Genomic DNA, 14,656 nt, shown 5'->3' with positions numbered 1-14,656 from the left:
GCCATGACAACCATTTTTGATAGTCAGCTGTCATTCCCTCTAAAACGTTTTTACCCCATAAATAAATGACAGTACAACAAAAAAACTATAGTAAAGGCTTTCTTCAAATACCTTCGGTTTTATAAATGTTAGAAATGTATTATATTAAACAGTGTGCTAAAACGCTTGCCAGACAACGTGTTAAAGCGTGTCTCATCCTTCATTGCACGCAGAAAAACGACGTATAGAAAAAGGTGTATAGAAAAAAACAGGCCTTGTGAGTGTATCAAAAAGAAAGCTGCGAAAGGCAGCAAGCGAAGGAGATCATAATACCGCTGCTAAACTATGCCAATAACGCCTTTCCGATTTAAGTCGCGATGTTGCGGGGAGGGGGGACCGTTTATTTTCCTCTTTCAGCTCCAAAGCGGCGGAGGCGCCACCGCGCCCCAGTGACAAGCCACCGACAAGATTTGATATTTGTTTAACAGCTTTGGAGCGCCGAAAAATAACAAACAAACGGTTCGTACAAAGTTCAGTGACTGCCACGCCGTAGTAGACGGTGCCTGAAGTCGGGGGGAAGGCTGGCTTGACAGGGGTGAGGGCTGTTCAGAAGGATTCTGCGAAACTGCGAACGACAAGAGACGCAACATCGCGGAGGCAGAGATACTTGAAAGCAGGCGGGGAACCTTCCGAACCTGCTCGTCTGCCCGCCGTGTTTGTCGGTGAGACAACATCCGGTTGTTTGCTTTTATTTTGCCATAAACTTGGCGTCCTCGATGCCTACTCTCCCAGCCCCCCCACCGGACGCACTTCCGACCGGTTAGTGGACAAGAACGATGACGAAAGAATGCCGGCATGATGTATAACTTTAGGCGTCACAAGCTTCTTTTACGGCACAATGGTAGTCATATTCAACATCGCATCCTGGGTGGCAAGGTGCCGTTTCATAATCTCACCATACTGTGATTCTGTGTGTGTGTCTTGGTGTATGTGTGTGTTGCTTCATTCGGAGTATATATACTTTTTTTCCCCGGTGCTGGAAAGATTGATGAAGAAATTCACACGCCTCCGGTTGACGTGGGTAATTCGCAAGCAAAAGGGAACAAGCTCGGGAAGCAAAAATGGCAACAGAAGCTAATGGTACCCTTGGTTTGCTCGCAATGATTGCGAGATTCAAACCGAAAAAGGGACGAAGGATATTGAATTTTCCAGCTACAACAACAGATGCGGGAACCAAGGGTAGTAAAAAGAACGCATGAGCCTAGTACGCCCTAACCTATTTCTATTTTCCCGGTTCGTTTTCCTACTTTCTGGGGTTTTTTTTCTTCTTTCTTTCATACACTTCCTCCGTTCATTGCGCAATAAGGCAGCCTACGGCACTCTTTTCCTTTTTCAGCTGCTTCCAGCGTTGCTCAAGTCGGACTCGCAAACTCTCGGACATATCTCTGTTCCTCGTCTTTGCGAACTTTCGGGGTGCGTCCTTGGGGATTCTCGGGTGAAAGCATTCTGCGCTGCGGAAATGGAAAGCCAGCTGGCTGGACAGATTGTTTTTTCTTGGAGCTCTGCGTGTGTTACAACGTTTGACACATGCTTCCAGCGAGGTGTCCGTAATCCCTGCCAGATGGCGCCACCACTAAAGGTTGGCTGAGAGACGCGGGAGAAAAGGGGAGGGTGAAGACCACTACCAGCTCCACGCCAGTTTGCATGCCAATTATGGGTGGGAAGGCTTTTTCGGGGGCAAGCTCCATCTTTTTAGCAGCTTCTTCCTTGGCTGAGCTGTCAAAAGCAGAGGTTCCGGCTGTGGTTTGGCCGTAGGCGCCTTTTCATTCCAGCCTGATGGACCTCCAAGCTTTCTACACGCTGTTTAGTGGACTAGGTAGGGAAATGGTAAAGCTATACCGACCGTCCTCAGGTTCAGATATTGAGCAAAAAGAACTTGTTTCCTTATTGAGTTGAATATGACTTCAAGTGCCTCCACTGTAGGACCATCTCCCAGGTATCAGGTCATTTTACTCCCGGATTCTTTCATGGTCCAAGCGTCTCTTCCAGGTTGAGCTTCTCTCAACCATCCGATAGCCACTTGCCACGACTCTCATTGCAAACGTAGCGAGTTAGGAAACTGATTAACTCAATTGTTGGCTGCCTCGTGATTCGTGGCACACGTACCATCCGCTTCCCTTTGGCCATTTCTCCCGTCCTCTTCATCTTTCCTGAACACTTCATCGATCGACTTCAGAGTATCAGCAGGTTCTGCCCTTCCCTCGGGAACTAACTTTACGACGGTGGATTATTTGTCCCCCGGTCGGACCGTGCGACATGAAAGTGTTTTGCATCTCCAGCCCACAGTTTTCCAAAAGTCGATTCCGGTAGAAGTTTGCCGATCGCTTGCTCCAGGGCTGCATCGCATGCCACATGCGAACAAAGGCAAACTTTTGCTATCGTCATGCGACATGCTTTTGCATATGCAGCAGCGCCTTGGGGACCAAGCGGAATCAAGCGCACGCCGGTCATAACACTAGCATTCGCACGCGTTCCATAGCGTATCCTTTAGGGGACAGGTTGACCCCAAACAACAACTTCTGGAAACATTCTGCCCAGACGATGCTTAACTGAGTCGTTCATATCTAGGAAAGGTTTACAAGCATATATAGTTTTTCTAGTAAACGGAAGAATTAGTACACATTAGTTGAAGTAGAAGACTACTGCAGAAGAAGACTAATCCCTGACGAGCCTGGCGCTTAATAATAGTTCTTTGGCTTATATAAAACTTTGGTGGAATTCGTTGTTGGAATGTCTGAGTTGTGTCTTTGTGAAAATACTGGTGGAGGTTTAAAGCTATCTGAGAGCGTAGATTTCAGCTCAATCGCCCAACTTCGTTTGGAAAGCTATGAAATAATCTTCAGTATATCGTATAGGTTAGCTTGCGTCAGCGTCGAATGCCTCTCCCAAGCCAAGTACAACTTTAATCGGTCGACTTTTTTTAACACCTTTGGGTATTTATGGTTTGCGTTAATCTGTTTAGTTAAACTCACGAGGGATAATCCAAATCTAAACCTACGAATGTATTTTTCTAAAAGTTTGTGTACAACCTTCTCTAGGGCAGCATCCGTTGAACTGATTTATTATGCTGTAGCAAAGCACACGGGCCTCAAGACCTAACTTACTCCCTATAGTGTTGATTAGTTCAAAGGAAACTGACAGACGCTAGTCGTTGCCGTTTGGCGAAAGTAAATAGTCCGCCGAAGGCGTCGTTGGAAAGGCAGTGAGTACCGGTTCTAATGGAATTAACGTTCCCGCAAGCGTTACGCGACGATGACGGGTCGCACGGAGGGTGAGAGGATTGCTGTTGACAGCTAAAGGCGCACGCCGGCGTGCTGTTGTGATCGTTTGCCATCCTGCGGTTACCAGCTCCAGTGTTTTTGCGAGGCGCAAAGGTTAATGGGACCGAGTGGTTGGAGTTGGGGGGGCGAAAAACGAACCGCAGCGTGAGTGTCAGAGCGTCGGGAATGCAGCGTAAAGTCTTACAAGACGTTGCAGACAACCCGCAAGGTGCATACCTACGGCTACGACAGGTCAAACGTCGCTTTGGAAAATATTTACTTATCAACACCGACCGAAGGCATCGAAGGTAGGACGAGTGGAGAGGACGAGACTCTACACTGCTGATACCGATGATTGTCCCCTATTGTGGGACCGTAATTGGTTTAGACGAGGCACCGGAAGGTACGAAAGCGTTTTCTCGGAGGGGGCAGGTGTTATTTATTCAGCCTCAGCCATCGAAGAGCAACACGTAGGATAGCCGTAAGGTATGCGTAAGGTCGACCACCTTCACTCTGGAGATGACTTCCAGGAAGTCAGCTGATGTAAGCTGTCAGAAGAACTTGCGGAGGAGTTCGCTTATTCCTTAGCAAACAAAGCTCTGCCTCGGATAGGTAGGCATAGACCTTCGAGTGGTTCTTGGGAAAAGTCCTCTAGGAGGAAAAAACCACCAGCACCTTGTGTAACGCTCCGTGTTTAAATGACGGGCGGTGCACAAACACTGCAGCAGCTGGAGCAATGGTTGCACTCAAACGGCAAGCCGACACAACCGACAACATCTCTCAGAACTAGCTTGAGTCACGATCGGCTGGCACGTGACAGGCACTCCCGGTCCCCGGCCGACAAGGGAAAATGGTGGTGGGAAAAACACGGAAAAGCGCTTAGCTTTCTTCATGCGAACGCGCGCGCTACGATAAAAGCATATTTTGTGTGTTTTCCTTTTATTTTCATCACTTTCTTTTCTTCTTCGCTGGTTTTGTTTGCCTCTCGGAGAAGGAACCTACCTTGAAACCGTGCCACCGGGCAATACATCACTCATGTCTCCGTACCCCATACCCCTCCCGTTCAGTCTACTTCCTTCCTTCGAGGGTTTACAGATTCGCGGCACATCTGGCTGCCGCGTGACCGATTTTCGACGATTTTCGCTTTTTTCGTTTTCTATCATTTTATTCACTTTGAATTCCTTTCCATTTCGATGGTTGAGCCGTTTTTCTTTTTATATTGCTCAAATTTTAGCCCTTTTCCATGACGGGTTTCGGCTGCGAAATCCTTTCACATGCATCTGTTTACGTTATTCGTTTTCCTCTCCCTTTTGCCATTTCCATTCTGTTCCCTCCTTTCTTCGACACGACGACGACTGGTAGGGAAAGTTGACGCGCCCCCATCCGGTGATTATTCAATCGGAAAGGATTTATTGAATGTCAAACGCGCGGTGCATGATCGAGACGATTCTGCCGTGCTTTCGAAACTTCCGAAGCCGGGTGCACCCGGTTTGGCATTCGATTTAAATTCTTGTTTTCCTCTTTCGCTACCAGGCTTTGCTCTGCTTTCTTTTGCATTTCACATTTGGTTTCGGTGTGTTTGCCCAAGCAACGCCGTGTCGATGTTGCTACATTTTGCACACAATTCGAACGAAATTTATGCATCCACCTGGCATATGACGTAGAGTAACTGAGTAAGAATGAGCGAGTGAGTAGAATCTTACTTTTGAATCGATTTATCTTAATCCTCACATATAGTTTTTGTAACTCCTTTTTGGTTGGAATTCTTAACAGGGATTGTAATTCCTAAAAAGTTAAACGGATCCCAAGGAATGATTCGAATCCGGAGTAGAGAGTAAAAAAGTTACTATTCGTGATTCGAATCCCAATTTGGGACTCGACTCTCTACGACGCCTAGCAACTCTTTTACCCACTCTTGGGATTCCTTATTTGGGATTCGAATCCCTACTTAGGATTCGATTCTCTATGTCGACTAGCAATTCTTCTACTCACTCATTCACTCTTTTGGGATTCGAATCCCTGTTAAGGGTTCAATTCTTCAAACGACTAATAAATCATTTCACACGTTTTAAATCACAAAAGATTGACTTCGTGATGATTGTTCACTGTGATTCAAATCTTTAAATAGAGTTGTTATTCTCATTATTGTAGCTACTGCAGAAATGTATACTTTGAGAAACCCTGTCCTCGCTTGGTTTTCTAAACCCGCTGGTTTAAAAAGTTTTATAAAGAAATTTTAGTAAACAGTATTACACTACAAAACTATCCTAAAAATACATAGCATTCAACATGTTGACACAACAACCTTCCACTGTTTTGTAATCTTGCAAAAAAAAAGGAAAAATCTCGCCATTTTGCACCTTTCTTGATGTTGTTTACATTCTACAAAGCCTCTCGACAGCACCGACGCGGAAGCGCAGCCCCTTCCAGTTCTCTTTTGTTCCCAATGTTCGACGTAATAGTGACGTTAACCATTCCGACCCACCTCTGCTCGCATGTTTCAGGTGTGCATCGTACAGAAGAAGGACAGCGGCAACCTGTTTGCGATGAAGTACGTCAGTCGGAACGTCTGCATCGGGCGGGGGGCGCTCGGAGGCGTGCTGAAGGAGGTGGAACTGCTCGCCTCCCTCGAGCATCCGTTTCTGGTGAACCTGTGGTTTTCCTTTCAAGGTGAGTGAGAGTCAAACTGATTGTCTAAGTTGTACAGGAGCTCGGTGTTGGCGGTGGTTCGTCGAAAACTCGATATGGAGGGAGAACCGAACCCACGCCGAGAAAGGGTGAGTCCGTGTCAATTCTCTCCCTTGACAGTTGTAGTTCATTCAATAGTGTACCAACAAATAACGGAAAAGGGATTATCACTTGTATGTCAGCGCACTCAGCTCGACGTCTTTTAGGCCGTAAAAAACCCGTTTCGCCACTTGACGGAGCAGATTAAAAATGGCGCCTACCACTAGAACGGCAGCGGATGACGTTTTTCCTTCAAACTTTCAGCACGTACACTCGGTACGGGACTAGATTGGAAATTTTCACCATCTTCAGCTTCCACTATCCGCAAAAAACGGGGCAGGCTAGAGGTCTATTTTTATCGCGTAATCACCACTGACTACAGGAAACTTTTTGCCAATCCCCATCACACGGTCATCGCGGGACGGATTACGTATGTTTACGGCCCATTCTATAACGCTCCCGTTCTTTCTCTTCATCTCGCTTTCTCTGCTCTGGCTTCGTTGGCCAGATTTCCACAGTGGTTGCCACTCGATTTGGTCTGTTAGGTGCCAGTTTTCAATAGTACATCAAATTTTGTCCCTTTCCATATTGACAGCCACGTCACCCAGTTCTGCGGGTGACAGTACCAAACCACATCAGCGTCTTACACTGATATTGTAGTTCACTTGTAAAATATAAAGCTATAGTAACTGCAAAAGTGTATCCTCTGGGAAGTCTTTGCTAAAGACTGATTTGGATTGCTGCTGTCATCCGCGAAATCGGTGATGTGGCAGTCAACTTGTCAAGCACTTCCGTTTCACAACAAGGCATCAATATTTGCCTTTAACACATTTATTCATTAATGTATTCATTTTGATTTCGTAACATCAAAAGTTAATTGGGATTGTACCTAAGTTCTAAAACCAATCAATATTGTATTTTTATCGATTTCAAAGAACATTTTTCTTATCTGTCAAAAGACATCTAAATGCAAACAATGCAAATACTTCTGCATTATACTAGGCATACTAAATATTTTAAAAGAATCAAAATTAAAGACCAAAACAGAAAAAATCGTAATTAAAAGTGTAAACATGGATGCTTTCAAATTAAAAATGGCTGCATTTGGGACAAACGTTTATGCGATATGTCAAAACTAGATGAATGAAGAGAAAAACAACTCTGTGCTAGTTCAATCAGAGGGTGTTTTAGAGGCAACAATTTGTGGCAAACGCTGTTGTATCGTTGATCGGTTGCAAAATGCCGTCGGAAAAGTTTATCGGTACGTTTTGCTTCATGGATCTGTTTTTTTTTCTATTTTTTCAAACACACCGATCACCGTCAGTGCCGATTAATATTCGCCACGCGATTCCGGTGGCGCTTGGCTGTTGCTCTACTTTCCAATTCAATCCCATCCTTCCAGCCGATGCCACAAGTGTGAAGCGGTGCGCGAAGCTGTTTGGAGTACGTGGGTGATTTTCGAGATTTTTATTGGATTTTGTTTTCTGGACAGCCATCGCGTTCGCCTCGTTTGAACGCGATTCGCAAACGAATAACGTCGCCCTTGGATAGCTGATAGCCCTAGTCATGAGTTCCATGATCCAGATAAACCTGTTTAAGCTGGCAGTTTCGCTTCTGCTGACCTCCCGATCGAAACCAGAATGAAAGCTCAACCGGTTCCCGTTCTGCCCGCCTTTGGGGCAACAGTTATCCTGTCCACAGCAGCTACTCATCCTCCAAACACGGTTGTTCATTGACTCATGCCCCTTTTGCATTCTTTCTCTGCAGATGAGGAGGACCTCTTCATGGTTTGTGACCTGCTCGCCGGAGGGGATCTGCGCTATCATCTGCAGCATCAGGTAAGCTTCTACTCCGGCTCGGTTTTGACACTAAGTGAGGTCCACGAAACTACCCATTTGGGATGCATTCCAGAGGGACGCGGCAGAGTTTTATCTAGAGCAGAGTTTAGAGTTTTATTTAGAGTAGAGTTAGTTAAAATTATCAACAGAGCAAATATCTTTGCTGTCATTGTAAATTATCAAAAGATTCGTTCACACTGTGTCGAGTTACCTCATCTGAATATCTTACCGGAATATCGCAAAGGCGCCCCACTGTTATTCGTTCTCCTACCGTTTTTTCCCTTCCTCCACATGCTTCCCACAATGTGCACGGAAAACTGAAGGTGGAATTTTCCGAGGCAAGCGTCGAGCTGCTGGTGTGCGAGCTCGGTTCCGCGTTGGACTACCTGCAGAAGCAGCGCGTCGTGCATCGGTAAGTAGCGGTTCTCAAGGGAAAGCGCAAAAGACGGACAGAAAATGCTGTTAGCTTGATGTTCATCGTTGGTTTAATGTTGTTATAATAGTTTTGATGCCTTGAAGGTTTCTTTTAAGCATTTTTTAAACATTTAACTACTGGTAGAAGAGAAGATTATCGACAGATTAGCAGTACCGCGGGGGAGGCGGCAGAGGGTGACTCGGGGTCGGAGGAGTAGGATTGAGGTTGATGGTGTGGGGAAGTTGAAGATGAAAAATTCAAACACGTAAGTGCGCGTTCGAAGGCCTTGTAAGTTCTGCAGATGACAGATCTTTCCGTGTAAAACCCATCGAATGTACGGCGGGTGAAAACGGGCCTTACATGTGCGTACTTTCACACACACACATACATAGACAAAGACTCACGCTTTGTGGCACATTGCCACTCAACACCATCCACCCACGGATCTTTGCTTTTCCACAATCTTGAACGTGCCCCATGCATCGGTGTCGCTAGCTTTGTAACCACATAAACACATACACATACACACACACACACATCCCCCGCTTCTCTTCCAGCATCACCATTTCCTTTCACCCAAATGTTAATCCCCAAAACCCGTCTCGAACAGCCAGCCGAGCAGCAGCCTGAACAGAAACCATACTGTAATGCTTCCGACGTACAGTCGCTCGCAAACACCCTCGTACACTTCTTTGGCTTACACAAGCAAACCTCAAATATGCAGCTTTTGTGGGCCAAAGGGGAGACTGTCAATGAATTCCACATAAGTGTTATCAATATGGAAAATTAATAAAAACCATGCTGAAGTCATTATCATATTTTAAAAAAATGGAAGAGTAAGAAACTGAAATTAGGAAGTGCAAGAGATAAAGCCCCTTTCTATGAACTCAACGTTCACGAAGTATTGTAATTGAAATTGTCTGTTTCTCTAAAGGAAACAAACCGATTTGTTGGCTTGTGTTTTATTTACAAAAGTAAGAAGGAGTAATCTTTGGATGTGAAAAAGATTATCAACTGGGAACTATCATAATTTCCTTTCGGTGATATACGCGTTTGTAGAGAAACACTTTGTAAAATGTCAAAATTTCGATAAAAGAGCCGTCAAATCATATTTTACAGCACCGATATTAGTAGTACTGGAAAAGAGCACATAATTTAGCCGAAAGATAGGAGCAATGCCATCTGTCATTCGTTTTAAAAAGTTTTAGCCTCATAAATATGTATAAAATGCAACTAAAAGCTATACTAATATTTAAAACTAATTCTGTGAAAAGCTTTGTCCTTGATACGCTTGTAAAAACCGTTGGTTTGATACATTTTATGAATTTTTTTTATCAAAACTCATTGTGCTAAAAAAGTGTACTAAAACCACTTGGCAGTCACTTGCACACGGTGCTGTCCGGGGACTTTTATGTGGTACTGTGTATTCATTACCCTATGTTGACGTATTATATTTTTCATTACAAATTGAATCATGCTCGCTGCCGGTGCGAGTGTTTGCATGTCTTCTTTTTTTCTTCCCTTCGGAGGTGTGCTTTCTTCCTGCCTCTGCTGATGATCCGAGAAAATGGCACCGGGGTTTGGTTTTGCCGGAGTTTCCCCCCTCCCCCCACCCAACAGCACCCCGCGTTGGTATCGGTGGTTAAATGAAATCCTGCTCTTTCGTTTGCATATTTACCGTGCTTTATGAATATTTCATTTGGCACGTATTATTCCCTCCTTACCGCGTTACTTCTCGTCCTCAGCGTTACTGCCACCGCCAATCCTTAAGCCACTGAGTGTGGTTAACAAAACTGGTAAATGGAGTGCCAATGGTAGACCAGCGACATGACAAATCGATTGCTTCCCCAAAATGGCGATGGTGTGCCGGCCAATGTAACGACAGTAACGATTCGACATGTTTCGACACACTCACACACGGGTGATGCGGTTTAAGTACAGTACTACTTCACCTAACGCGCTTGTGGGTTTAATTAAATGAAAACTTTCACAAGTGCATGCGCTGAGTGCATAAAGTCGACATACATCCTTCCTTCCATCCTTGTTGTTTGCTTTTTCAATTTTCTTCTTTTCACTCACACCCTCACTCGTTCAACTTTAAACACCACACGCGCCGGCGGATGATATCCGTTTCGGGAAACTTTTACGTTCGCATGCTGCGACAGTTTACGCCAGCCGCATTTGAAGTGCCGAATGGGGTTATCCCTACATGCCCGGGGTAACGTTTTGACAGCTGCTCAACGTGCGTGATACAGAAGGGCAGAAGGGGGGGGGGGGGGGAGTAGTTCGCAACATCGATCCTCATTCACTTGTAATGCGGAATTTCAATTGCAATCGTTCAACGAAATGTTGTGTTTGACTTTAAATGTCAAACATTGTAGAGTTAGTTGGGGCAATGTGCACGTCTTATATAAAAATACCTCTTTTCTCTGCAAAATTTTTCTAACACTAGAACTCTCTATTCTGTCAATTTGATAGGTTTCAAGCTGTCAGTTGAGCAAGTGTCAAATTTCGTTGCTGTGAAATAAATGTCTAGCTTGGCTACTTTAAGTGCAATTTTAGTTGGGCAACTCAAATTACTAGACGGCGTTTAGACACGTAAAGTTGGGTATCACATGAGTGAAATGAGTGTTTGACAGTTGCTGTTAAGTGAAACTTGAAAACGTTCAAAACGCCTTTTACACATAAAGGAAAACACAAACCAATCATGTTGACTGACAGCTGTAGAGTTGATGTGAAAGGATCGTGAAATACACCTAAGATGTATTACTCAAGCTAATAGACATCTTTTTTTAGTTAGTGTATTTAAAATTTGAAGTGCATTTTACCCCACTTTTCCCTACGTTTTCACGCATTGATTAGTTGTTTCTGAGGACGAATATGCCAACTCCACCTGGACAACGGTTTAGAATGGTCTGTTTTGATTGTTCTCTGTGGCTTGTGCTACGACTCCACAGTGAAACAGGAGTTCCTTGACGCCACACGCGTTCTCTATCGCGAAACGCCATATTGCTCCTTGTGCTCCTGGAAGGAAAGCTTACGATATCAAGGCCCTTGCGAGGCTTTCTTTGGTGCCATTAATGATGTGCCTTTTTCTGCCCCTGACCACCCGCCCGCAGGTGCTCACCTCACCCTCTCGCAGCGGTGTGTAGCCATCGGCCACCAATCCATCTCGCTGGTGCGGCTTCCAGCCGTGACATAATGGCACCGATAGGACGAACACTATCGGGCACGACGTGTGTACGACACGCACCGTAATTGATTCCACCAACCGCAGCCCCCATTTCCCGCTTTGTGTCTCCTCGAATGTTTGGGCCCTGCAGGACCAACGAGGCACACTTCCGCTCCCCGGGTGGAGGGTTTCGGGTTTGCGATGTTTTAATGAATATCATTCGTCACGGACGTCCTGTCAGAGCGAGGCAGAATGGTTCTGAAGTGGAAGATTAGGAGTCGGGAAGCACTTCAAGTGGTAGAACGAACCACGACCATTCCGGGGGGGGGGGGGGGGGGGGGGGGGCCTGGCTGGCGACACAAATTATACCATAAATAGCGCCACGTCACCTGCCAACGTTGGGTACTTCTTGGTCGCTTAGTGCCGTCCCTTCCTTCGAGACCGAAAGGTGAAGGCCTCGCGGAAGTCCTTCGCCGCACCATCCGACTCTCGGGAGTACGCACGCACCTTTAAACGTAGCCTCGTTAGACGTTAGGCAGCCTTGAGTACCGCTGTTCGGGAACACTTTGCAGTATGTTGTTTGCTGTGGGAGAAGCTGGCTAGTGGGGAGAAGCAGGTACCGCTGCTGGAGTGAATCAATGATGATCCAGATTATGTGGTTTCCGGGGATGTGCAGCATTTCGGGGAAGCGGTTTTAGAAAGTTCTTCCCTGAAACTGAGTCCTTCCATGTCTTCTTGTCGCAGACTCGCCATGTTGGAAGTGTAAATTGAACACGGTGGTAGCTCATCAGGTTTCTAATGTTTCATCAATATTCTATCACTTCAAAGGAGGCTTAAAATGCAACTGTTGCCACTGGTGTGATGTCCATATTCCAAGCGGCCAGTGAACCTTCATAACCTCAAAAACCACACATAGCTCTGGGACTCGTCCGACCCTCATGCTTACAACCTGTTCTAAAGCTCCAGCGTTCCATTCGCTCCAAGAGGCCAATTTTTGAGATGCGGGCTGAAGTTTGAATCAGAGTTCTGGTTGGGCTTTCCAACCTAACCTCGCTCGCAACGGCTGTAAGGCGATACGACGCGATACGGTTCAATTGTTCAGCCCGCAGGCTTCGTACGACCCTGCCGTCAGTCACCATCGTCAGGCTGGAGCACTTGACGCGCGGGAGAATGATTGGATTTCGCGCAAGTTCGCCCTGCCGGATTCCAATTCTATGCGCTCCGCCTTTGTAAGCTCGCGTGTTTGCACAATTTGATTCAATTCGATACTGGCATGACGTCTGGAGAGCGCACAACACGGTGCTATCCTGCAGCTTCGGATGAGATTTCACAATTGGAAAAAGGATAAAACAACCACCGCGACGAAAGCAAAGGCTCCCAAATACAAACACACACACACACACACACCCTTACACACAGGTACGACATTATACGCAACGCAAAACCTCACCGCATCGATGCATTGGGGAAGGAATTGGGGAATCGGAGCGTTGCTACATCACGCTTCCGGGACCAAAACCGATCCCTGCCGGATGCGTAACCCAACCGTTGATGGAGCTTTCAATGGGATATATAGACAATCCTTTCGGGCTGCAGTCTCCTCGCGTGCAGCGCTAACCGCATCCTTCCGTCCCATGTTGACGGTGAGTGCTAGTGATGGGCCAACTATTATTGGATCGGAGAGAAAAGGCACTGTTCAACAGTTTTCATACACCATATCGAGGGTGGCTGACGTCTAAAAGAGAACTTTTGAACCCGATTGTACCAGTTGGCGAGATACAGAAGATGGAGTAATGTAACTCTGATTCATGAATCTTAATGAATCCTTCAACGAAATAAATTAACCTGAATCATTGTCTCAAAAGTGTTTTATGAATAATTTCAAATTCATAAAGATTGATCAACCATCTAAGCTTCATTATGGCTCACGGATCGAATCATTGATCTCTGAAGACTTTCGTGGAAAGATTCAAAAGACCGCACTCTAGTTCTTCACAACAGATTCATCGAACACAAACGAATCTTTCTTAGTTCATGGTTTAAGAATCACCGACGATTGCATGATTTGCCAACGCATCTCGAATCACCCGAGAATCATGTAGCTCTTTGTTTTGTAAGTACACAAAAAAAAATCCCCAGGAGGCACATTAAAGAAATTTTATTTGCAGTCACATTCTTATTCTAGTTTTAATCTTTCAACAAATGACAGATTGCTAAACACCTATTGAATCGACTGAAACATTACTATTCATTATTACAAGACACTTTGTTGTTTCGTCGATGATTTATGGATCTTTTAACATTAATGGTCCACAGAAGGTCCATTAATCTGTATAGGTGCATGTCCCCTTTTGAGATTCATTTATCGTCAGTGAGTCGTGAATCATTAAAGATCTCATCAAAAGACTCATAAAACCCGACTCCACGCTACACACTTGCTGGCGGGGGAAAATGAGTCTCTTCCTGCGTTGCGTTCCGACGGCGTCAGCATTGTTTCGTCACAGCGTGATGTATCCTCGCCTTTCACATCATTATTTGGGTTCTACTCGTGCGAGAGACTGCCCGCAGGCACGACCTGATTATGGGGTGATAATATCCTCTTACCAAAGCGATGTCAGACTGGCAGACTGAGGGTCTTGACTCGTCGCCTAGAGTTGGGCCTTCGTTGGCAAGAACGAGGGCACGTTACCGGCTGTTCCGACCCGCGGTCGATGGGGTTCGTCGGAAAAGGGTTTAAGAGTGTGCCGAGCTGGAAATTGGAAGTGGATGGTTTAATAAGATTTACATATAAATTCAATTCGAGCGACTTCACGCACGTCCTCCATTGACGGATCCATCATCGGTCTCGGTGCGGGACGGTGAAACTTTTCCGGCCCCGTCGTTAACGTCGTCCCCACCAAGCCGTCACCCCCGGAAAGTTTCCCGACGAACGAGGAATATCGGTGGGACCGAAACGTACATTAATAATAATGATTATTTATGCATCCTCACTCGCGTTGTGTACGTGTGTGTGTTTGTGTGTGGAAGGGAGTTTTCAACACATGACGAAACGCGATCATTTCTATTTGTTTTTGACTGCTTCCCTTTAGAGCAGGGGTCGGCAAACATCTCAATTTTTATCGGATTTGTTCACAATGTCAGGTTTTTTTTCTTCCCAAAAACAAAGATTAAATTTTATTAACAAGGTGTTCCTGTTATATGCTGT

General features: G+C 45.5%; 1 protein-coding gene across 1 annotated transcript in view; it reads left to right on the top strand.

Annotated features, from left to right (window-relative positions):
* Positions 1-14,656, top strand: part of LOC131290603 (serine/threonine-protein kinase 32A) — a 46,186-nt gene that overhangs the window by 14,871 nt on the left and 16,659 nt on the right. The window contains exons 3-5 of the mRNA XM_058319763.1: positions 5,804-5,969; positions 7,794-7,864; positions 8,188-8,276. Coding sequence (XP_058175746.1) covers positions 5,804-5,969; positions 7,794-7,864; positions 8,188-8,276 — 326 coding nt within the window. The remainder of the gene's footprint in view (positions 1-5,803; positions 5,970-7,793; positions 7,865-8,187; positions 8,277-14,656) is intronic.

The sequence above is a fragment of the Anopheles ziemanni genome, chromosome X (genome assembly GCF_943734765.1).
Source record: "Anopheles ziemanni chromosome X, idAnoZiCoDA_A2_x.2, whole genome shotgun sequence".
NCBI lineage: Eukaryota > Metazoa > Arthropoda > Insecta > Diptera > Culicidae > Anopheles > Anopheles ziemanni.
Note: the sequence above shows the minus strand (reverse complement) of the source record. Positions and strands in the feature narration are given on the sequence as shown.